Source organism: Colias croceus, chromosome Z (genome assembly GCF_905220415.1).
Source record: "Colias croceus chromosome Z, ilColCroc2.1".
Lineage (NCBI taxonomy): Eukaryota > Metazoa > Arthropoda > Insecta > Lepidoptera > Pieridae > Colias > Colias croceus.
Genome location: NC_059568.1, coordinates 10952087 through 10976399, shown reverse-complemented (window position 1 = coordinate 10976399; position 24313 = coordinate 10952087). Strand labels below are relative to the sequence as shown.

General features: G+C 33.7%; 1 protein-coding gene across 1 annotated transcript; it reads right to left on the bottom strand.

Annotated features, from left to right (window-relative positions):
• Positions 1 to 1040: 1040 nt before the first annotated feature.
• LOC123705395 lies at positions 1041 to 8310 on the bottom strand. Its single transcript, XM_045654141.1, has one exon. The coding sequence runs from the start codon at positions 7788 to 7790 to the stop codon at positions 4632 to 4634; it is 3159 nt and encodes a 1052-aa protein (XP_045510097.1). The 5' UTR covers positions 7791 to 8310; the 3' UTR covers positions 1041 to 4631.
• Between the last annotated feature and the right edge of the window lie 16003 nt (positions 8311 to 24313).

Sequence of the window (24313 nt, the reverse complement as noted above, 5' to 3'; positions counted from 1 at the left end):
TGTTTTTATTTTTTTTTTTGTAATTGTCATAATATTGAAAAATGATCAGTACTGTAAATACTTTTGAACTGAGATTTTAATGATAAGATTTACATATATGGTTTAAATATAAACCTGTGTTTGAAAACCATACTTTATCTACACTAATATTATAAAGAGGAAAACTTTGTTTGTTTGATTGTAATGAATAGGCTCATAAACTACTGGACCGATTTTAAAAATTCTTTCACAGTTCGAAAGCTACATTATCCACAAGTAACATAGGTTAGGTTTTATCCCGGAAATCCCGCGGGAACGGGAACTATGCGGGTTTTTTTTTGAAAACGCGGGCGAAGCCGCAGGCGGAAAGCTAGTACAATATAAATTTTGTGTTATTTTAACCTTCTTTTCTACCATTATTACACCAGCTTCAGTAAGACACTTTAAAAGTACTATAAAATTTTCCAAGTAAATCAATCCAACAAAGATAATATATTCGCAATCGTGGGGTTATACTCGCTATTTACTTACAAGGAATTATCGAAACAAAATCCTTACTTACCTACAAATACATATTAATCTCTTTTAGCACAAAACATATAATTTGACTTAATTATGCATGAAGAAAATGCATTTAACCGCTCTATATAGATATCATCTTCGGACGCTCCGAGAATATGACAGTTGCCGAACAGTGACGAAGATTTCTATGCGCATTATTACTTTTGGATTACTGTACCTATTTTTTGATAATATAGATATAAAATTGTACATACAATGAGCAAGCCCAGAATTAATAAAATTGCCTATCGACAATTATTACTTGAAACATCGTGTCATTCATTCTCTTGATTCGTGTAGAAACAATTCTGTATTTAATTAATATTCATTGATAAAAAGCCTCAAAAATCAACCTATATGTTATATTGATTTAATCAAATATATAAGATATTATTAAGGATAGGTGAAACAGGGTTATTAAATAGGTACATGATACAATGAAATGCAATACAAATATATTCGCAAAGGCAGGCAGGGGGTAAAAAAAACAACAATTATTTTTTCACATTAAATTTATATTGAATGACAGATCTGACACCGGATACCATTTTTGCCAATAAACATCAATAAGGACATAAAATGCCAAGACTTTTAAAATGGTAGAAAGGAATGACATAGGAATTTCAAATCTGGCATTTTAGTCACTGGTAACATAAAACACAAAATATTAAAAATCGCTGAGCAGTTCACATATCAATTGACATGTTTGTGTAAAAATATAAAAAAAATAAAACACACATATTGCATATATTAATAAAATACATTAAAACGGCATATTATTTTTTTTTCGTTTGTAACAAAGTGAGCGCTGCTAGACTAATTCTCCCTTTGCTTTATGAGAGAACTAATCTAGGAACATTTGTAATGTTAGAGATTATAACGCTAATCTTACAAATGTATCACGCACCCTTTGTTAATTTTCTCCACAAACATATCAACGCAAAGCATATTATATGGAAAAATCGTTCGCTTGAGCGATGTACAGACCTGTCACCTAAACCTATGTATAAGTAATCTATGAGAAACCTTATTCTAAGTCTAGCTTTACCCATGTGATTTCCGAGGTTTAGTTTAGATGTCAAAAACACACACAATACCAAGTGATACCTGTTAAAGCAAGAAAATCACTTGAGTGAAGTTAGCAACGTTGTGATTTCGCACTAAGCTTATAATAAACAAATAATAAAAATTCAACTTATGCAAGCCAATGTTGTCTGCCATAAAGTTTCACTGAAAAGGGAACAATCTTGTAAAAAAAACAACATCTTATCATATTTAAACTGTTCCGATTTTACTCAACTGAATGTAACAGAAATCGTATGGTAACTGACAATAATTAAATTAACATAATATCATACACAAACAAAATCACTGGTTACAGTGTCTCAAATCTTATAATTAATATTAACTTGTATTACGTAAAACTTATTAAAAATAAGTCTATCGATGAATATAATTGAATATGATAAATAACAAAATTTATCGTAGATTTTGTATTTACATTAGTTAATATCTAAATACTACTAGTGTGTGCTTTAAACAGTGTGAGGAGACAAATGTCCGCTAAAATATATTAGAAGACGGGCGTCGGACCGCGCAACTCCAGGCATGTCAGTGTAAATAAAGGACATAATATATAATTATCTTTAAATAAAATGTGGAAGGCAAGACGAGGTATTCGGTTAGTTCGGCGACAGCCTCGAGCCCGAGGTCCGCGCCCTCACAACACATTCTAACCCTATTACTCGTTACTTGAGGTAGTTAAGTTTCATACTCTTAAATGTTTTACTATTACGTTATTGCTATATTGAAAATATGTTACACAAATAGTTCCTAATAGTATAGATCTTAAGTTTATTTTTGCATCCATATTTAATTAAATGTAAACACTGTATAATAATGTAATAAATTTTACCAAATGGTTCGTCAGTCAACTCGTTTATTACATTTATTTTGTACTTATAGTTCAACAGTCTATTTTGTTATTAATTCAAAACATTTAACCAAAATTAATGTGAGGTATTGTATATATCTTTTTCTATTAAATTGACTGACGAACTACAATAATTACAGTAAGAATCATCAACGATCAAGTCAAACTGGCAGTATTTTTATATTAAAATATTTAATATTATTATAAACTTCATTGAAATAGACGTGTATATACTTTATTATCTTTTTGATATGATAAAATATAGTCGCTGATGAGGTAGACATGTGTAATTCTATTTGTATAAAAATATTTCTGAAATATAATCAACATTCAAATACAAACATTATCAAAATTAAGTCAATACAATGTTCATATTGCACAATGACTCCATAGTAAACGAATAATCAGTATGGTAAATAGACAATCATAGGGTTTCCATCCACGAGAAAGCGAAACAAAATATTCTACTGGTTAATTATATTTACTAGCAAAATAAAAAATTTGAGGACATAAAGCTCTGTAATATATTTATTTGTAATAAATATACATAAGATTAGTTGATCGCTGCATTGTGTTTGATATTATTTATTCAACAACGAAAAAGAAATGAGACTATATCCATTGCCAAAAACTCAAAAACACTCCAGATCACAACCATTTGAATTAAATGTGAATAAATAACAAGACGAATATTTTGTAACGCCTGTGCCAAGGGGCCTTGAAATGTTTAATACATACTGTGTATTATTGTATTATCCTTTCGTATATTATATACAAAATGTGTATGTCTCCCATACCGCTCTCTACACGTACTCAATATTCGAAATATTTTATTTATTACTAGATATACAAAAAGAAAACATTTACATTATTATATTAAATTATTGCTAGAGAATTTCATTATCATTAGGCTAAATCATTAAAAGTTAAATCGCTTCGCAACAGACAGTTGGCGGAATTAATTTGGCAACGTTCAGGAAGACTACTTTCCTACACTAACGAAACAGGAATGTATAAACTAAATTCGTTCAAATAACATATTGGTAACTAAATAGTGGCATAAATACTTTTCAATTCCCAAAAGAATCAGAATTTTCAAAGTAGCTAACTAGCCTAACATTAAAACAAATTTCAACAGATAAAATAATAGGAAGCACCGGAAAATACAACAAACAATAATTATTACCACGATAAAAATTAATATCTGTAGAAGTTGGCTAAGGAGTGATGTTACGCACAATCGGCCACTATACATCATATTCAATTAATCGTTACAGAAATCCACTCATTAGTAGCAATAACTACTCACTCTCGATAAATTCACTAAAGACGTGCGTCTCGTTCACGCAATAAACCTACGTATTAATGGTGATAATATGATGCCAATACACAATTTTTAGCAATTCGTTGCCGAATTATTTGAATAATAGGTATATAATAATTTTTATTTGCAAATAATCTTTCAAAACTATCCAAATATTTTATCTTGTCAAACGTCCTTTATCCAGCCCCAAAAATAGAATTATAGTGGTACAATTACATAATGATATTATTATCTTTATCTTGTAGTATATTTACACTGAAAAAAATACTCTATGAACTCTCAGATTACACGCATAATTCTATCAACATCAACAATCAAAGGCAAACATATAATTTTAACTAAAATAAAACATTTAGAGTAAAAGGATATGTAATTAACATTAAAAAGATAGTCACTGGAATGACCTAACATATTGAATAAAGTGGTTCATATACAACTAATTATTATTTAATACTATATAAATTTTCATATGTAAAGTGATATGGATCGGTCTAAAATATTGCGGAATATTACTCCAACGTCATGTAATTATATGTTTTGTTTAGCGCCCAGACAACCAGACATGTAAAGTCACCTTGCACCGAAGACAAGGTTAGATTGAATGAACAACAAAAAATAAAACTGACGGAATGAACGCGTGCATCGGAATCGGCTCCCGGCTTCTCTATAAGGACATAACAGATATATAACAAAACATCGCGCTTCAACGTCCTAAACTATACATACATATATGAATATAATCAAATAATGTTTTATTTAGTATTGCCATCTAGTTATGATATGTGTATACGATACGCATAACTTTTATTTTTATCATCTATTTCAAAAGCGTGTTCACGAAGTCGGGGATGATGTCGATGAAACTGAGGATGAAGAGGACGATGAACGCAAATTCTTTTTAATGTGAGTATCGAAATGTTTTATCATGTGATCTTTTCGTATAAAGCCTTTGCCGCAGTGATCGCATGCAAATGGTTTGCAGCCCGAGTGCAAGCACATATGACGACGCAAATCTGTTTTGTGATTGAACGATTTCGGGCATTCGTGGCACTTGAATGGCTTGTTGTGAGCATGCTTCAAGTAGTGACCCTCGTATGAAACATCGTCAGAGAAGCGCTTACCGCATCGATCACACTTAAAAGGCTTAGCTCCTGAGTGAAAAGTTTTATTGTGTTGCGTGAGATAACACGCTTTATTAAATAATTTATCGCATTCGAAACATTTATGAACGGTGGTAGGTACACTCTTTTTCAATTGATTTCTTTCAGTCAACGGTGTACTTGGTACCGTTGATGATATAGAAGGAGAGCCATGGCTTTCATTTTCAGCTTTAGCACTCTCTGGACTAGCAGGTGACTTCATTTGTGCACCATAATTTTCTTTGTTTGCATAATCCATAATATCTTCAATTTTTAGAATTTGAAGCTCACTAGAGTCACTTCGTAATACGTCATCTTCCCTTTTAATAGTTTTACCCCCTACAGCGTAACCATACGGATAAACCTTTATGTTATCGGTATTATAAGTAGTAACGCTGTCTTTAATAGGTTTGGAGAAATAACTATATTCATAATCAATATCTTGTCCATTAATATCAATACTGTTGTACTGAGGAGAAGAATGGACAGGATCAACGATTATGTAACCGGCGGTAGACTCGTCGGTAATAACTTGACCCCCCACGTTAGGTGATGTGACATAGTTAGAAACATAAACGCTGAAGCTCTGCGTTTGGAGCTGCGAAAAGCTAGGCAAGCGTCCACTGGCAGGCTGAATAGACGTTTCTTGTTCCATAACTTCGACTTCTTCTGGTGTTGATTCACCAAAAGTAGCCGGATTGGCTATAGGCAGATTGTTGATAGCCATATCCATAACGTGGGGGGCCATCCCGTTTGGGTAACTCGGTGCTATAGTCTGCTGAAAATTCTGACCCAAATATAATGGGGTGTGCGTGGGGTCCGGTACCGAAGGCCCCAAAGGATCCGTAGACCTCGGACTGTATGGGTTGACACCCAAATGACTGAACGGCGGCAGGGTGTGCGCCGTAAGCGCTGGAGTACTCTGGGTTAGAGCTGGAGTTGAAATATTGCTGGTTGACACTGATAGCAGGCCCCTCATATGGTGATTTTGAGAAACAGAGGGACCTGCTTCCCCGTTTGGGGGATTCGCACTAGAAGATATTGATGCACCTTTGGACCCCTGGCTGTCACTCGGATTACCTATCCCTGGCGGTTGACTACCTATATTTATAGGATGAGAACCTACTTGATGTTGTAAAGGATGGTTTACTAAAGGATTATTACTGAAATTATTATCTAAGTTACCCTGTTGAAGATGTGTGTATGGCGGCTTGGACTGCATCGCGGCGACACGATGCGAGCGATCAAAACTCTGCGATGCGTAGGGTGATTGCAGTGCTCCGTCGTCGACGCCCCGGCTGTCGTCTGAGGGCACAGGACTCTGCGTGTTGGAGTCTGCGCTTTGCTGTTGCGCACGAGCTTGAAGAGACTCCCTCGTGGGATGATGATGACTCGAAATTGGCATTGTAGCTGGATCTGGCTGACCTGATGATCGTACAGCATTTTTGTGTAAGGTTGTATTGTAATGCCTTTTAAGATGCCCTGAACTTGTAAACCATTTGTTACAAGCTGTACAGTTGTATGTTTTTGGTCTTCTCGCTTCATTTGATTTCCAATTTGCTCCCTTTCCACCGATTGACGGTAATGCAGATGATGTAGGATTAGCAGGTTGTGTACTTGTTATCTGCGGTGCGTTCGGTGAATCATAAGGCCGGTACGGTGGTTTCATGTCGGAATTGGATGACGCTACGGGTCCTGCGTATTCAGACAGCGGTGGCATTTGCACTCCGGAATATATTTTTTGTTCAACGTGCATAAATTGTTTTTGATCGTGATGTACTGGCAGGAACTTATCTTGTGTGTATGCAAATTTCTGTTCAGGGTGAAACATTTTTACATCTGACGGGAATGGTTTTTGTTCTTGAAACATTTTTTGCTCCTTAAAGAGAGATACATCTCCATTTATTTGTGGGTTGTTGTATAATTTTTGCGTTTCCCACGGCATCATCGGGACCGTTCGTGTATTTACTTCTCTTCCTTGTGGTTGTGTTTCTTCATATTGATTGTTTTGTGGCTCGCCTTCGTTACCTTGGTATACCACCTTTTGTGAATCTAAATCCAATATGTCTGAAGACTCTTCATGCTCTTCTTTTACTTTGACGTTTTCGTTTTGATAACCAGAGCTGTTAAATTGTTTACCAGCAAATTGTTGGAACGGCATTGCTGCTGCCGTAGGAGTAGAGCTTGATCCTGCATGAGCTGAGTTGCAATGCTCATTGAGTTGGACAGCAGAGTCGCATACAAAGCCACATTTGTCGCACTGATTTGGAGATGGTGAGGGTGTAGGCTGATTTAATGGCTGGCCATATAAAGGGCTAGAGGAAGATACTTGTGATACTCGATCTTGTAAATTATAAGGGTGGAAGCGATTTGATTTATGATAGTCTTGATTATATTGAGATTGATCCCAGTTAATTTGTTCTGAATGTTGATTCTGAGAGAAGTTTGAATGAGAATAATTATTACCATATTGTGCTCCAGGTGAGAAGGTGGTTTGATCTGGATTCTGGTATGGTGATGGTGCACTGTGGTAGCTCTGTGGTGTGGCTGGGTGAGGAAATTGCGTGGACGTCTCCGGCGTAGCACGTTGTTGAAATTCAGGACTAGGTTTTGTAATCATGTTGTCACTGGAGTCTGCTGGGGCTGACACAGTTGTTTCGTTTTTTATTTTCGTGCCGTTGTTATTTTCAGTATCATTTTGTGAATTTTGTGTACCCCACTTCACGTATAAATTTTCTTTGTGATATTGTAAATGCACTTCTAAAGAATCAACAGTGTCCAAATAAAGATCGCACACCTTACAATGATAATCCCTCGACGGTAAGGTCGACGACACGGTATTGCTGTTAGCCATTTAAACCATTAATCCAAAGGAGAGCACCGCCTCCTCCAAAGAAAAAAATAAAATAAAAAACGGCACTCTGTTCTTCCACGCACATGTAGTCGTTGCTGCACAAATCAAGCGCTACAGGTTAAAGTCATGGTCGCATTCGCGGCGTCTCCCTCGCGGTCCAACTTATGCCACAGTAATGTTTTCAAAGAAAGTTTTTCGCGGCATCGCGCGCGGGCGGGCGTCGGGCCACGTGCGCGCTGTAAACACTGCCGCTGTATTCGTAAACAACACTAAACTCCGCTCAACTGTCCGAGTGCACAAATTTTAATTCGAAGTTTTACACAAGTAATATAGTTTTTAAAGTTCCAAAATAAATGTTCATCGTAGTTAATTAACGAAACTAAATTGTAAACTTTTATCGTTACTTTGTAATCACAGTGAATGTTAATTGAATATCTTGGCACTTATTTATTAACAAAATCGCGACGTGTTATATAGTTTGTAGTAAAGCGCGAATACGACGGGTCAGCCGCCGGGTACGGACGCTATGAACGTTTACTAGCAACTGACAGCCTGAGCCTTCCCGAAGTCGCCTTCGGGGGCATGACTTCAATAACAATTCGCAACGTCGTCCCCCACCGAGACGCGAGTGTGAGCGAGAACGGCACGCCGCGCGCCGTGATGAAGTTATCGCTTCTTCGTCCTTTTGTTCGTCCTTGGCGGAAGCGAGAGAGCTGCGTGGGGGAGGGCGGGGGTGCGGGGAACGGACCGGTCCTACTCTTTCTCAAAATTGAAATGCCCGGTCGAAATGTCCGGTGAAGCTGCGTCCGAGTGGGACAGCAATAGCACCCACCCTTATAATGCGGGCTGCCAGAACCTGCGACTAAATTTTCTAAATTTTAAATCTCGTTTTTTTTTTCCAAGGCTCCAAGGAAGTAGTTTTAATAGTTCAAAAATTTAATGATATTATTTTAAAAGTACTTAATTGTAACATAGCAATTATGATGCAAAGTTTATGTAAATATTGTTTTGAATAAATTGTTGATTTGAAGGTTGATGCAAAACAGGTTATATGAATTTAAAGATCGTATCCTACTATTTCATATTAGTACTTATAACGCCGATGTTGATTGTTTTAAAGTAAACATCTACTGTACCTGCATGCACTATGCAGTGTCATTGACCAAATGAAATATAAATATATAACCACATATGTACATTAAAATAATTAAAAGTTTAAAAGTTTAATTCAATTTTTTCAACTTCATACAAAATTTAATTACATAACAATAATAAAAGGGTTTATTTAATAAGTAACTTAACGTTTAATAATCGATATTAGTTCAGTACAACTAACTAAAATTATGAAACTATAGAATAAACACTAATTAAAAAATAAATCCGATCATTTAAATTTTTAGTCATATTATTAATAATCTACCTAAAGCAATTATAGCTGAATGGAAATTGCAATTCTAGGTTCCTTTTAACATTTAAATTGTAAGAATAATTTAAAAGCGGTTTTTAAGCTGAAAGCTGAGATGTGTATTCTGTGGCCGGTGGACGGTCATGCAAACTATGGGGAGTGTCGTCATCGATTTTCTCGGACGATGCCGATCACTTCGTCTCCCCTACCGTTTTACACTCGGACTTTCTTCCTATCTATACTATACTTATGTTTACCGGAGATTATTACGCAGCTTTGTAGTGGGGTTATACCTTAATATTGAGATTGAAAATGTTATATGGGTGATTATACAAAAATGGGGTAACTCAATGTCACCAGCCAATTTATACAAAGTCTTATTATATATTAATCAAATAACAATCTATTTTAAAACAATAAAGCGTCCTTTATTTGGTCACTCACTTTCACTTCTTTATTTAAAATACAAATTGATAAAAAAACAAAATTAATACTTAAATAATCAGTACTTTGGCATGTCACAACTCCGAAAACCAACAATCAAGTGACTATCTTATAAACATTATCATTGATTTGAGAAAACTTACTAATTCAGGACAATCTTTGATATGCATAGTATTATAAAGTATAACTTTCATAACGAAATGTTTAACATTTTATTTAAAAAATAAAAATAAACTTTGTCATCGTTTTTATTGGTCAGTCCGTTGTGTGTTTTTTAAATTTGAAATTCTCGCTTAATATCACCAAGTCGAGGTCAAATCCTTGTCTAAATACTAATGTTGGTAATGAAGTTACTTGTGCATCCCATATTTTGACGGCCGTCATAACTGTACCAGCGCTAGGGTTGTGTTTGTCCTCTAAATTCGTGCTGCGCCAGTCAACATTTCAGTCCTATGGTGAGTCGTTATTTTATTGTTAATCTGATTTTTATTTTCATTCATACATGGTTAACTATGATTTGTAAAAATATAGTTTGTTGATATTAGAAATATGGCAAAAAAACATAATTTGTGATTGTAATCTCATATTAAGTCCCTTTTTATCAATCCGCTGGCATCAGTCCTATGTCAGATATCGCGTCAGTGGACTGACGCGACCTCATAGTACTGACGATTCTATCGTTTTTGAGAACTTTTATCTTGATTGCTATTGGTATAAGCATTTCTATTTGATATTTCAGTTTAAAACATCATGCGCCAAGCTAAAAGAAACTGAATTTGACTAGGGAAGAAACATTTAAAAAAGAGTAGCAAAGAAAAGAGCTATTGAAAATAATTTTATTTAAAAGATCTTATTTTATTTTTAGTATTGATTTTGATGCTTTCAGGGCATATAGCTTGTTATATTTATTAGATAAATACGTATACGTATAATATTGGAAGTAAAATTACCTCAAAATAAGTTAAAAGTTAATTAATATAATAACATTATAAAAATGTCAAAAGGCTCTTATGAAAACTCAGATGAGACTTTCATTCAAGCCTTTGGTTTTTAATTTTATGAAAATTAGTACTTTTCACATAAATAATGTTAGATTTTTAGGGCTCCGAACCTCAAAAGGAAAAAACAGAACCCTTATAGGATCACTTTGTTGTCCGTTTGTCTGTTAAGACGTTTTTTTGAAGCGCATGGAGGTATCAATTTGAAATTTATATTGAATACTCAAGATTAAGAACCCTTGGGGCTGTAAAAAAATCAAACTTATAACGCAACGCAATTAAAAAATACCTACATCCGTTAATACTGCAAATTTCCGCAAAATTAAATATTCGCAAGGGAATAAAAAATACACAGGATGCTTGCTGTGTATACAGTCTTAAAATATGGTAAAAAGCAACGTCTTATAACACAGATAAAGGAAAAATAGCTAAAAGTGTAAATTTTAAGTTACAAACATAATAAAAAATAGGTTTGTTAGGAGTCCAACTCGCACTTGGCCGTTTTTTTTGTTTCTATTGTTTGTGAATTACTTGAAATATTAAGTAAAACTAAGTCAAAGTAGTAAGTTAAGTAAGAGAGTAAGAAAATTCACGTTGCGTTAAATGTCAGAAGGCTGTTTTGAAAATTGAGACATTATTTTTTCCCAGTATCACAATATATTATTAATTATCATTTTAAAATGAAACTAAGTGATTTTAATACTTAAAAGACATGTGCCATTATTAAAACTGAGAGATTTGTAGTAATTTTCATTGAATTTCTTTAAGAATATTACAAAATTGTGTTTTTTATCAGTACTATGTTAGCCTTGTCAGTCCCCTGGAGGCCAAATCCAGAAAATTTAAAATATCTCACAATCTACTTAAAAAAGTGGCTGGCCCGATTTGGAACAATATATTCATTAGATTAGCTATCATATACACCCTAATTTGTAATAATCTGATATAAAAAATATAGTAAACAAAATATCCTTAAAAGTTACCCCATTTTTGTATAATCACCCATATATATAAATGCAACATGAATTTTAATGAGGGTTAAAAATATTTAACTAAAATAGATTTTAACAAAACTTGTCTTATGTCTATTGTATCACAATCCCCTTGCAAATATATTATTAGTAAATTATTTCATTTTTTAATTTTATTCAGTAAATTTATAAAACACCGCCAAATATCATTTTTCGTTACGTTTTAACTTTTAAATAATGATAAAAATGTTTCAACAATTTGTTAACACTTTCTATGAATTTAAAACTGCGCATTGGTACTGAATGTAAGCATCAATATCCTAGAAGAAATTAACCATAAACAAGACAAATTATTTTTTATAAAATTAAAATACGAAACTAGGGTAAAAGATCATTAAATTGAAATGGCAATTTTAACATTGTTTTATTAAAATCTTTTAAAAATTAGTTATTTATGTGCCTAATAATTAGTGGTAATATATAATTTTTTCAGAAGACTCACATTAATTATAAACTTTTTGGAACTTATGATTAAATTACTATTTATTACGTAGAAACTCGTAATAAATAGTTTAATTTATTTATCAGGAGAAGCTTTTTATTAAACCCCATTGCTTTTATCTTATGACGGATTAGCAAGAGGTAGGTATTTAGGTCAAGAAATGATCGCATCTTAACAATAAAATCCAATAAATTTCGACCACATGATAATAAGTAACGGAAACATATAAGTATTTAAATTTATTTGACAAACAAAATATGAAAATTGGTGTTAATTTATTTAATCTGATAAAAAGTTTTAAGTTATCAAACAAAGTTCTATTGAGACTCAAAATTAAACATTAATTCATTCAACTAGGCTTCTCACGAAAGCAATCTGGTGACGTCAATTATTAATACAATAATTAAGTGCTTATCACCAATTCGGAAAGCAGTGCCAAAGATATTAATAACTTTTTCACCCTCACTGTCTGACAACAGGAATCTTGTTGTTTAGTCTGTGTTGACTGTTGATGTTTGTTGATACAGGAAAATATCCTTATCAGTTGAGGTATTTCAAATAATGAGTGGTATACGCAGATATAGATATTAGATATCCAGAAAAATTATGTTCGATCTACTTATCTACATAATTTTTAATTGTGACCAAAGTTTTGCAAATGCAAAATGCTCTCTAAAGTAAAGTAAAACCCATATACCTGACTATTACTTGTTTTATTTTACTAAATGTATAGAATATAGATTATAATGAGTCCTAATTTAATCAAGTATATCTAAGCGACACGTCATACTTTTTAATATCATTTTTTACTTAAATAAGTTAGTTATGGTCTATTACATTTATATTTATTAAGTTAATAACTTAGTAAATACAAATAATTACACTAAATACAGTAACTCAAAGGTCTGATAAGAATATAATATTATTATAAATGCGTACCTATGCACAGCATGTGTTTATGTATCAAAATATCTACATACCAAATTTCATGCAAATTGGTTCAGTAGTTTAGGCGTGATTGAGTAACAGACAGACAGACAGAGTTACTTTCGCATTTATAATATTATTATAGTATGGATATAGGGTCATTGCGCCTGTTCGCGTCCACATGCCTATTCGCGTCCATTTTGCGTCCACGGTGGGCGCAAACTATACCTTTAATGCATAACAATAGAACAATGAATTGTTTGTTAAAATATGCAATTTAAAATAGATTGTAAATTTTTGACTAAGACTAAAAGTTGATAATTTAAATTTTCATTCAAATTAACAAAATTTTATGCTATTTTTTCATTTTAAAATGGGTATTCTACGAATGAGACTAGTATCTTTGAGATTGTGAGTCAATAAGTCTGTGGTTAAGAAAATAATATAAACAAAAAAGAAATTTAATTCTAATTCCATTAGAAACTAAAAAAAATAGGGTAGGTAGGTAATTTTAATAGAACTAATTATTATTTATTTACATTTTAACGTAACTTTGTTTTTTGTTAATTTTTAGTTCTATTAATGATGAGAAGATTAATATAAATAAGTTTTTCCAGTTTCCTTACAGTGAATTATATTAATAATAATGTTGATTTTAGTGTTCCGAACCTCAAAAGGAAAAACCGGAATCATTGTAGGATCACTTTGATATCCGTCCGTCTGTACCTATATGTCCGTCTGCCGGTCTATCTTTCTGTCAAGAGACTTTTTCTCGGTAACGAGTAGTGGAGGTATAAAGCTGAAACTTAAATTGAATACTCAAGTCTACGGTCCCTTGAAGCAGTAAAAAAAATCAAACTTATAAGCCAAAGCAATCAAAAGACACAGCCGTTTATGCTGCAAATTTTCGCAAATTTCGACATTCGCAAGGGAATAAAAACCTACAGGGTACTTTACGTGAACACAGACACTTAAAGTTTGGTACAGAGCAACGTCTTATAGCACAAATAAGGGGAACATTGAAAAAATAATCATTTACATTTAAAACATATGAAAAAAAAACCGGTTAATGCGGAACTCTCGGTGTGCGAGTCCCACTCGCATTTGGCTGGTTTTTATCAAATAACTAAGTATATTCGTAAATAAATAATATATTAAAATTTAATTTTTATTTGCATTTATCTGATAAAATATCACCCAATATACTCTAAAGTCCTTTTCTAAGCTGGTGGACGCGAACTGGTCCACGCATACTGGAATTTTTGGACGCGAACTGGGTAAAACGCCTAATTCTGCTATTTTTCTAGGTTATTAAAACCACATGATATTTCCAACACAATTGAAAGTAAATCATAAAATAGACTATGTAATGAACACGTTACATAAATTTTGCGTTGAAATTTGTTCTGGAACATTTTTATTTTCTCCTTCAAATTTTCCAACTGCATATTCATCAACAGCTACATATTTCGCCGAAAATCAAAGTAAAATAATGCTCATAAAATAATAAAAAATGTAGAAAAAATTAACTGAAAATATTTTAAGGTTAAACAAAAATACTAAGCCCTTTTATTGCTTAGCATTTGGCGCTTTTGTTTCTGAATGCACTAAACTTAACAAAGAGAAGTTATATCGCTAAATCGCTTATCGGATTACAAAGAATTCAACACGTTGTAGTGGCGTTCATATTCTAAGTAAGTAATTAGTAGCGATAAGGGCATCTATACTACAATGTAACTATATAATTATATGGTAACAGTGCTTATCTTATGATCTATATTTTAAAACTATAAGCGTGAATGGCTTAGGCTTAGTAGTAAAGCCTTTCTGAGGCAATAAAAAAGCGCGATTTTGAAAATTATTAGATATTTTTTGTATAATTATTTTTACTGCAATTATGAAACAACACAAGGTACATAAATTGGATAAAATTGCATATGCAATGGGTACCTACATAATATTATATATCAAATGTAAGCAATAGTCATATTTTGGGCGTTATTATCTGCCTATTCATGTTCAATGAAAACTTATATTCAAATAATTTCTGATAATTGTTTTTATATTATAATGTCCAGATTAATTAAACTATAATTTGATAATGACGCGTAGAAGACGCGTAGGGAACGGATCACAAATAAATACCATAGAACCATTTGATAGCGTAATGAGTAAGTAATATAATATCATAATGAGTGTAATATAACTGCAATGAAATTTACTATTGAGTGATTCCGGAAACAGCTGATATATTTGGAAAAATCCGTAAATAGCCCTTATGTTGTTTGAAAAAGTCATAATTTTGAAGAAGGGATTAAAATCTATGGATTGACAATTTTGATTGTCCCGCTCGCGAATTGAGAAATTATGAATCGATAAATATGTACCTATATATTTCAAACTTGGTTTAAAGGAAGAGGGAATTTCAACAATATACACGCATGCATACCTACTGTATTCTATGGCCAGCAAAGCACTCTTTTAATGTGTATGTTTTATTGTTTATAATAAAATAAAAAAACAAGTGTTGCGTCCCGGTCTAACAGCAAACTGCTGACTACGTCCGCGTCGCTCGCATGGGAACGGAATGCGAGCGTGGTTTAGCTGTGTTATCTTTTAAGACTTCTTTAGAATAATTATTAAAAATGTACTTAAATTGATTCCTTAACTCCGGTCTGCACCGAGCAGACATGTGTGTAAAAGTTTCATTTTAATTATGAAATGTAGTATACAAAGTAAATCGAGTTTCATTTGGGGCCTCCGGCGCGGCTGTGGGAAATGTAGGTAATTCAAGTATAAATAATTAGGTATGTGCATAGTTTTTCGTTACTTGAAATAATGTTATTTTAAGCTTTGCAGAGAGTTGCACATTTTACAACATTATACCTACTGTGTACCTAACTATTTAGTTTTTCTAATAATTCTCACTAAATACTTCTATAATCTAATTAAAATTATCAAAAATTACAATTCTTCCTTGCGTTTCAGATTGTTTGTTATGAAATAAGTGAAATGTATCTCACCAGCACTTTTATCTTGTTTAACAGGATTGCCCATTGTTACCTTTTAGTCGCCGAAGTTGACCACGCTTCACCTTTAGTCCGGGATCGCTGAAACAATTTATAAAAGACTTTCTTAATCTCATTCCCGTACTCCAATGAGATGTTTTGCGTAGTTCTAGACGTTGTTTTATCAAAATTGTTGTTATACTCGGAGAAAGTTACCTTTAATGTGAGAAAAATGCTATATTTCAAATCATTTAATAGTTTTGATGATTAGTGTTCATTTAAAAAAAAAATAGCTCCGCCCGGCTTACTAGACTACAGGCCCATGTTGGATAAGTTACGGGCCATTTGAACCACCAGGTGACCTATCTAGAACGATTTATGAGCATAAAATAATAAGATTCAGCACTATGCCGTCACTTGTAAGCTGTCCAACTGAGTGCAGATGAGAATTCGAGAGTACAGATAGAGTGAGACATTTTATTCACATATTTTTGTACGGCATTCTTACCACCGATAGATCCATTAAAAACAATAAGAAAACGCACAGTGCCGTACAAAAATGGTGGTCCACAAAGTCGGAATATTTTTTTTATTTTCCGATAATGACCGGGGTAAAGGAGAATGGCGAAACTGGGCCTAACTGTTACAGAAATCATAATATATTTAAAATTCATTATGTTATTTTTAGTAATTCTTGGTAAAATATTTACTTCTGATTCTATGGGAAAACAAATCTTTGAAAAAAAAGATAATGTGTTCACTACCGGCATTGTTATTTAGATTTCTATGACTACCGGTCTTATCAAGCAGAGATTGTCAGTGTTGTCAGGAGTAAAAAAGTCGAATATATCGATTAATACGAATGAATGTCTATATTTTATTTTTAATTTTATTGAATTCAAATGCTTTATAAATCAGAAGCAAAACTTAACTTATTTTTAACACATATCTTAATTTATTTAGATCATTCTATAAAATATAAACATGTTTTACTTAATCAATAATAATTATAACATTTTATTTAGGTAGCTGGCCATTAATAAAATGTCAAATTATTAATCATAATTGTGTCAGTTATGTGTGATTTGTTTATGTTTGTTGTTTGACATTTGAGTGAAGTTTTAGGCCCTTCTCCCATTACGATACGCATAGGCGATTCAAGTATTCTGCAAGTCTCGGAGACTAGTCGCCGCGGAGTATCTCACATACATTTTTATGTAGGCTCGCACACTACGCTACTGGTATCCTACACGTCCGCGACTAGTATAGCACTACTCACCGTGTCGGTCGCTTTTGCATCGCGTCTCGACTCTCGCGCGTATCTCTTCGTTAGAAAGATAAAAATATCTAATCATCATGTTGTAGTTCTCGTTCGGCTACAAAAACTCTACAATTTATGTTTCTTTCAATATATGGATGAATCCAGTACTTCTTACTCTTACGTTGACGTCTTCTATTTCTATAAAAAAGAAAAACTGCAAGAGCTTCTTCGTCACTGGAATTGCTGATTGCTCGACATAACGACGTAACTGTTGTTGCAATAAATAAATGAATTATTATTATTATAACGTCGGTCCACAAAAACGAGGCACAATAATGATGAATTTAGTTATTTTTCAGTCGCATAATATGCGAGCATCGGGTAGCCAGCAAATATCTAAGTAGTATTCTACGCGAGTATCGTATTCTAGAAGTATCGTACCTAATGGCAGAAGGGCCTTAGTAACGTTATATTCAAAATTGATCTTAATCAATATCCCAATATCTCTGCTATCCCATAGAAAAGATCTATAATTATTATATTCATAAAGTCTGTATATTTTTATCTATTTAATCACCCATAAATCATCAGTGTAACGATCAGGCCCAGAGTCCTATGGGAGTTTGCCATTCTCCTTTGGTCATTTGATTGTGTACGGTATCTGTGTCATATGCCATGGTATGGCATGGTGATATGGTATGGTGATATTATAACACAAGTTATCAATGCATTCGATTCTAGATATTTCTTACTAAGCTAATGCTTTATAAATGAGAGTTTTTTTACGAATGGAAAAAATTCGATCACAAAGCGGGAAATTTCCCATCCCTAAAACTGTCAGATCCAGGTGAACGGCACCTTCCATCTGGATCACTACCCGTTGCACAGCTGTAAGATCTGCACATCATTTTTTCTAGCCTAAAATATTAACTCAATGCCCGTCGTATGATACCATAACAAAGTTTCATAACAAATAGCTTTTATAGGCGAGTAGTAATTAGATTCAGTCACCGTTTTGACTTTAGTGCTGAGGTCACATTGATGGAAGTAAATTCTGCGAACGCTCCCGTTTCAAGTCCGTATTCGAATTGGCCAGACGTGTTATTATTTAGCGATTACTAATCTTTATTTATACACGATGCTTTATTGATGTAATGCGGAGAGGTTTGTAATAGATAGCGTAGATTACGTCCTGAATTCACGCGATAGCTCTGACTTTTTAGCTAACGCATGGTGTCTGAAATAAAAGATAAATGTTTAAATTAATAATTAATTAATAATATTTTATAGCAAAACTTTTTGAAATTGGGCACTAGATGGCCCTCTACTGAAATTAGACAATAAAAAACTCCATACCATCTACTTATACTACAGATACTATAACTAATACTAACTAAAATATAATATAAGTAGCTAGGTAGTTACTACTAGAATTCATTGATAGAAAAATATCTCGTAGGATCACAATTCACACTGCCATCATATTGTGGCACTATGAATCGTTGTTTATGAGTTATAAACCAAAATTTTATTTATTTATTTCTTATAATACATACCTACTTAGTTACTAAGAAATACAAAACAAAAAAGAATTAAATTTTAATTGCTTTTTTATGTTAGGTAACTAACTATGTAAGTATGTATAATGTATATATATATACTAGTGGTCCGCCCCGGCTTCGCCCGTGGTACATATTTCGCAATAAAAGGTAGCCTAGTTATGTCCTTTCTCGGGTTTCAAAATATCTCCATACCAAATTTCATGCAAATTGGTTCAGTAGTTTAGGCGTGATTGAGTAACAGACAGACAGACAGACAGATTTACTTTCGCATTTATAATATTAGTATGGATTATATTTCAATAAAATTATTTTGTCAATAAGTGAATAAGTTTGAACTTCATCACAATAATACACAATCGTAATAAAATTCGTGTAGGGCAGCAAAAGAGAGATCTTGTGTCTAAACTAAACATTTGAAACCCAAGCGAAGCACCCAAATTGCGCGACGTTGTCAAATTTACCCGGTGCACAAAAAAATACAAATGCATCTAGCAACATCGCATTATCACGCACACAGACGCGTTTATAGGCAGTCACGCAGTATAAACGAAACGCTTCTTAGAAAATCACACTCACACAAAGAACATTTCTATTATGTGTTATAGAATAGGTGTCTATTGAAAAAAAAACTGAGTCGAGCATACAGATCACGAAAACAATGCAGCGTCTCTGCGGACGCCGCAGTCACGTGCAATTTAAAACTTTTCTCTGAGCGTGTTGGTTCGAAACATTAGAATAATCCACGTTTATGAGCTAAAGTATTTTTACATGTTTTAGATTAATGTTTCTCTACGTTAAGCATTTTAAGAGACGAATAAATTTTAGGTACTTACTAAAAACAGTGAAAAAAGTTTCGTCATGTTACCTAAAGCTTTCATTCTACAAGAAGTTAATATAAATATGCGTAGAATAATATTTTCTATTGGTTTTGTATACTTAGTTAGGCACATCGTCTTAAACTTTACAACGAATAAAACCTTTCTTTTATATCTCAATACAAGACCCGCGTAATTCATAACATCTCAAGACTGAGTCGTTTCCTTTTTATTTTTATTATTATGTCGTGTAAAGTAGGATTATATTAACTGGCAACAAATTATTGTAAGTAATTTCTAGCTTTATGTTTGAATAGTAGTGTACCAAATAGGAGCTTAAAAATATTTCGATTGATTCAATACAACATTCTCCATTTTGTGGTTGAAAATATTTAAAATACGAAATCGTGAATGCTCTCGATTAAAGAATTCGTTGCTTATAGTTAGATCTACTCACGTATAAGGGATGGGGTGCATAGGAATGCAGCAGATAAAAAACGATTTACAGTTAGCGGGGGTGCCGGGTGGCGCAACCGGTTTCTAAACACAACCACTGTTATTTCATCTCAAATGTTTCGTTGGGACCATGCGAACTATTGTTTTATTTTAAAATCAAACTTACAAATATGTGATGATAATTTGAATTTCATATAAAATCACGCGTTTTAAAGTTTCGTTGTGTAAACTATCGTTTCGTTGTGTATTACCTATCTAATATTAGGTACCTTAATTAACTTTACGTCTATACTAAATAATTATTTTTATATTAACAAGATACGAAGCATTAAGGCTTAGATTGTCTACTTAATACGATATATTATGTTAAATTTAAACCGATTTCCATGCGAGTGGCTGGTCATCAATTTACTGAGGGGTGGTGCGGGACGGGCGAGCTCAGCCTCATCTAACCCCTTATTTTACATTTCACACTCCGGGAAAATCGTTAGAGAAATCTGCGTAACGTACATGTCCGAGACATACGCACACACGAACAGCACCGCTGTAAGCGCGCGTCCGAGCCACCCCTGCTTACCCCCTTATATCGATCAAACTTCAAGAAATCCTCTTACCTATACGTAGTATACTGATTACATGTAAATTGAAATTTGGTATTCATCTGCGTACATCTGTAGGTAAAGTAGGTGTTTGATAAAATGCCGTCGTTATAGTAGGTCATCTCACACGTGCCAACTGCCAATTACGTTATTGCAAACTCCTAAAGCTTCTTTTATTAGCTATGAAACTTCAAAATATTTTTGTGAACCTAAAATAATTAAGAAGTAAGTAATAATATTATAAAAGTCTTTAAGAAAAGTTTCAATCTAGGACGTGTCGGTTGCAAGTAGGTATAATAAAAATAAGAGGTAATCTTATTTGTAAGCTATAAAACTGGAACGTGTATTCCGCAAGAAGACTCGGGGCGCAATCTAGGAGCCCAGGCGATCTATTGAAAGATGTCAGCCCAGGGAGCGGCGAGCCGAGTGGTCACATATATTATTACCGTACAATGTCACTATGCAAATGTATGTAGGAAGGCTTTGTGTGTACGCACTTACGCATACGGGGAGGCGGGTGTCGTCTCCACACAATCCGCTTTCCCCGGCAGGCTCGCGCCGACTCGCGCCAAAGATGGTTCTACGCATGTGAGTGTACACACGCGGCACTTTCTCTTGAAGCTCGCCACTGGCTTTTAAAGAGGGTGGAGGGTGGCAGGGGGTGGCCAAAGGGCGAATCGTTCCGAACGGGTAACCTCGGGGGGCAGCGGCCAGCGTGGACTCACGTGCGCCACGTACAATTGAAACCATGGCTTGCTTTTGCAGCGTAAGATCTAGCACTCTTGAGGGCTGCAACTTTGCGACGAGCTTAAATCGCAATGTCAGAAGCAACAGGTCTCCGACGAGAACCTAGCTATACCTGCAGCATCACCCGAAATACGATCGTATTACTCTTGTTTTACGATCTCCTATAAATAAATATTAAATTTACTCGATTTGTTTAGGCTACAAGCTATTCACCAGACTATCGAGAAAAACATGGTTGCAGTATTGTGCGCCAAGTGAGGGAGGTGAGGGTTTCGTTTTATTAAATGTACGCAGCACCCTCGGCAAATGATAACAAGCTTCCAAAAATACCTGTAATAGATGTTAATTAGCGCCGCTCCGCACACTGCAAGAAAAAAATAATAATTTGAACAAGTCGTAATTAGAGATGTTTACGTAACTGTTAAACAAATATTTACTTAATTTTTAATATTTTTTCCTCTTTCCGGCAGAGGGTCGGGTTTAAGCATATTTATTTTTCTCGAGGCAAAGGAAAAATTCTGAAATTACATCTGAACGTTGAGACTCAAAGAGTCGGATAAAATGTTGCGGATACCTACGGTCTTTACATTAATTTGTTAATATCGCCTTCAAATGTGGAAGTTTAATAACGTACTTACAAATAAATATCAGTAGGTCAAATGTCTTGCGAAAATAAGTGCGAAACTTTACATCTAACAAGCACAAATTTAAGAAGATTTTACTTGGTTTAGTTAGTATTTTAAGCCCATTGTTTATTGAGTGGGCATATACATATATATGTATATTAATTCAGGGATAAATACCTGTATGTAAATATCCATTAGGTATAAATTCATAGGAATAAAAATAAATTTTGGAATATTGAATACGATTTGCTAATATTAATTACTAGATGTCTACTACGAGCAAAATTCATGCTCATTACCGAGATTTTTGTTTTCAGGTAGAACTCAAAGAAGTTTAGCCGCACTGCGTCACCCCTTTGATAAGGCTGATCCACACACTCCGGTCGTATGACTTTCTCGATAAAACTTAATTAAATTCGCTCCCCTTCGCGTTCGAGCGGCTCTCGTAGTACCTGCACAACTTTCATGCCGGACTTACAAATAAACAGTTTAAACAAGATAAAATTAAATGATTTTCCAAGGGAGATTAGGTACGCTTTTTGCCACACTAGCGTAAGAAATAAATGTTTTAGTATTATGTGCCAATATGTAAGTGGGTATATTTATCCAAATATATTTTACTAGCTGCTCCGCGCGGTTTCACCCCCGTGGCTCCACTCCTGTTGCCCGTAGCGTGATGAAATATAGCCTATAACCTTCCTCGATAAATGGGCTATCTAACACCGAAAGAATTTTTCTAATCGGACCAGTAGTTCCCGAGATTAGTGCGTTCAAACAAACAAACAAACATACTCTTCAGCTTTATAATATTAGTATAGATATCTGTGTGCTATTACCAACTTTATCTAGCTGAGTTTGCATTTTTTGCCTCCCTCCACTCTTTTGTCCCTTATTGAACCAGCATACAAAATATTCTATGTTTTCCTCTATATTCAACCTTCCTTAAAATGTCAATAGGTAAAACTAGGTTTATTTTTATAATGCGATTTGTTTCGTTTTTAATATAAGTAATAAGTATAGAATTCCCAATTGGATTACCATACTATAGAAAGGATAAGGGTAGGTAGGTATAGTTACGGTCTACCTACCAATAATTAACATAAATACGCAGCATCATATACCTAACCTTTTAAGTGATTTCCTCCAAAACGGTGTAAGAGTCATACGTAATTAACAGCAAGCTGAAACAATAAAAGATTTTCCTTTCTGCTGGAGCATTTTAAATGAAATTTTTTTATTGCATTACTTAAAGTATTTTAAAACAAACGGAACGGACTTGGTGTTTTTCAATGACCTACTTAATTTTGCCGTAGTAAAATACTTTTTTTACTTATATAGTTATTCAAAAGTATAACTGGAGAAAACTTTAACATTACTTTCACTTAAATCAATTCAATGTATTATTATACTGCCATTATCTCAACCTTCAAAAAGTTATAATTTCCATATCATCTTCAATTACCTTCGTCCCAAAATAAAATCAATAATCTAGCTATAACGAGATGTCCAATATGTAAGCAAATTTCGAAGCGCCCTCAACCTGTTCCATTTCCTATGTCCGCATAATAGATAAATGTATACTCATATATGTAAATAAGTACCTCGAAAGCGTACAAGACCCGATATATAGTTTAAAGCTATACAATATACATACAGGCTTGACAATACTAGCCTCCCCCACACCAGGATATTTTACTTTATCTGGACGTGGCCCCTTAGGCGCGTCCTAAACACCACCCAGGAAGGTGGCGCACCCCACCTCCCTGCCCCGGAACCACCTCATAGTACACACCATACACAGAGAACTAATTCTGCGAACCTCCATAAACTCATATGTGTATATAGACTTATTTAAATACAATTTAGAGCGGTACCTCTGCTCAAACAACTAGCCGAGTGGGGCTCAAATCAATTTAACGAACGTACCTATTAGTTTCGATTAGTAAGTACGTTATACATATTATATTTTAAAAAGATTGACTGAAGTTCCTTCAATTACAAATACAGAAAACTTTACAATTTAAGTATTTAATAAATTTAAACCTCTTCCTAATTAAATCTTTTGCATAGTCGTAACTACATAAATAGTTAAGGATTGTTTAATATATATTTGATTACAAACCTAAGCATTTATTTATTTTAATGATTTTCTAGCTTCCTATTTTTATTATTTCAGGCAGTTTAGTTCAGGATACATCGCCC

Bases quoted from the DNA above. Each gene is read 5' to 3' on its own strand.
- LOC123705395 (XM_045654141.1), bottom strand. From the start codon at position 7,790: ATGGCTAACAGCAATACCGTGTCGTCGACCTTACCGTCGAGGGATTAT.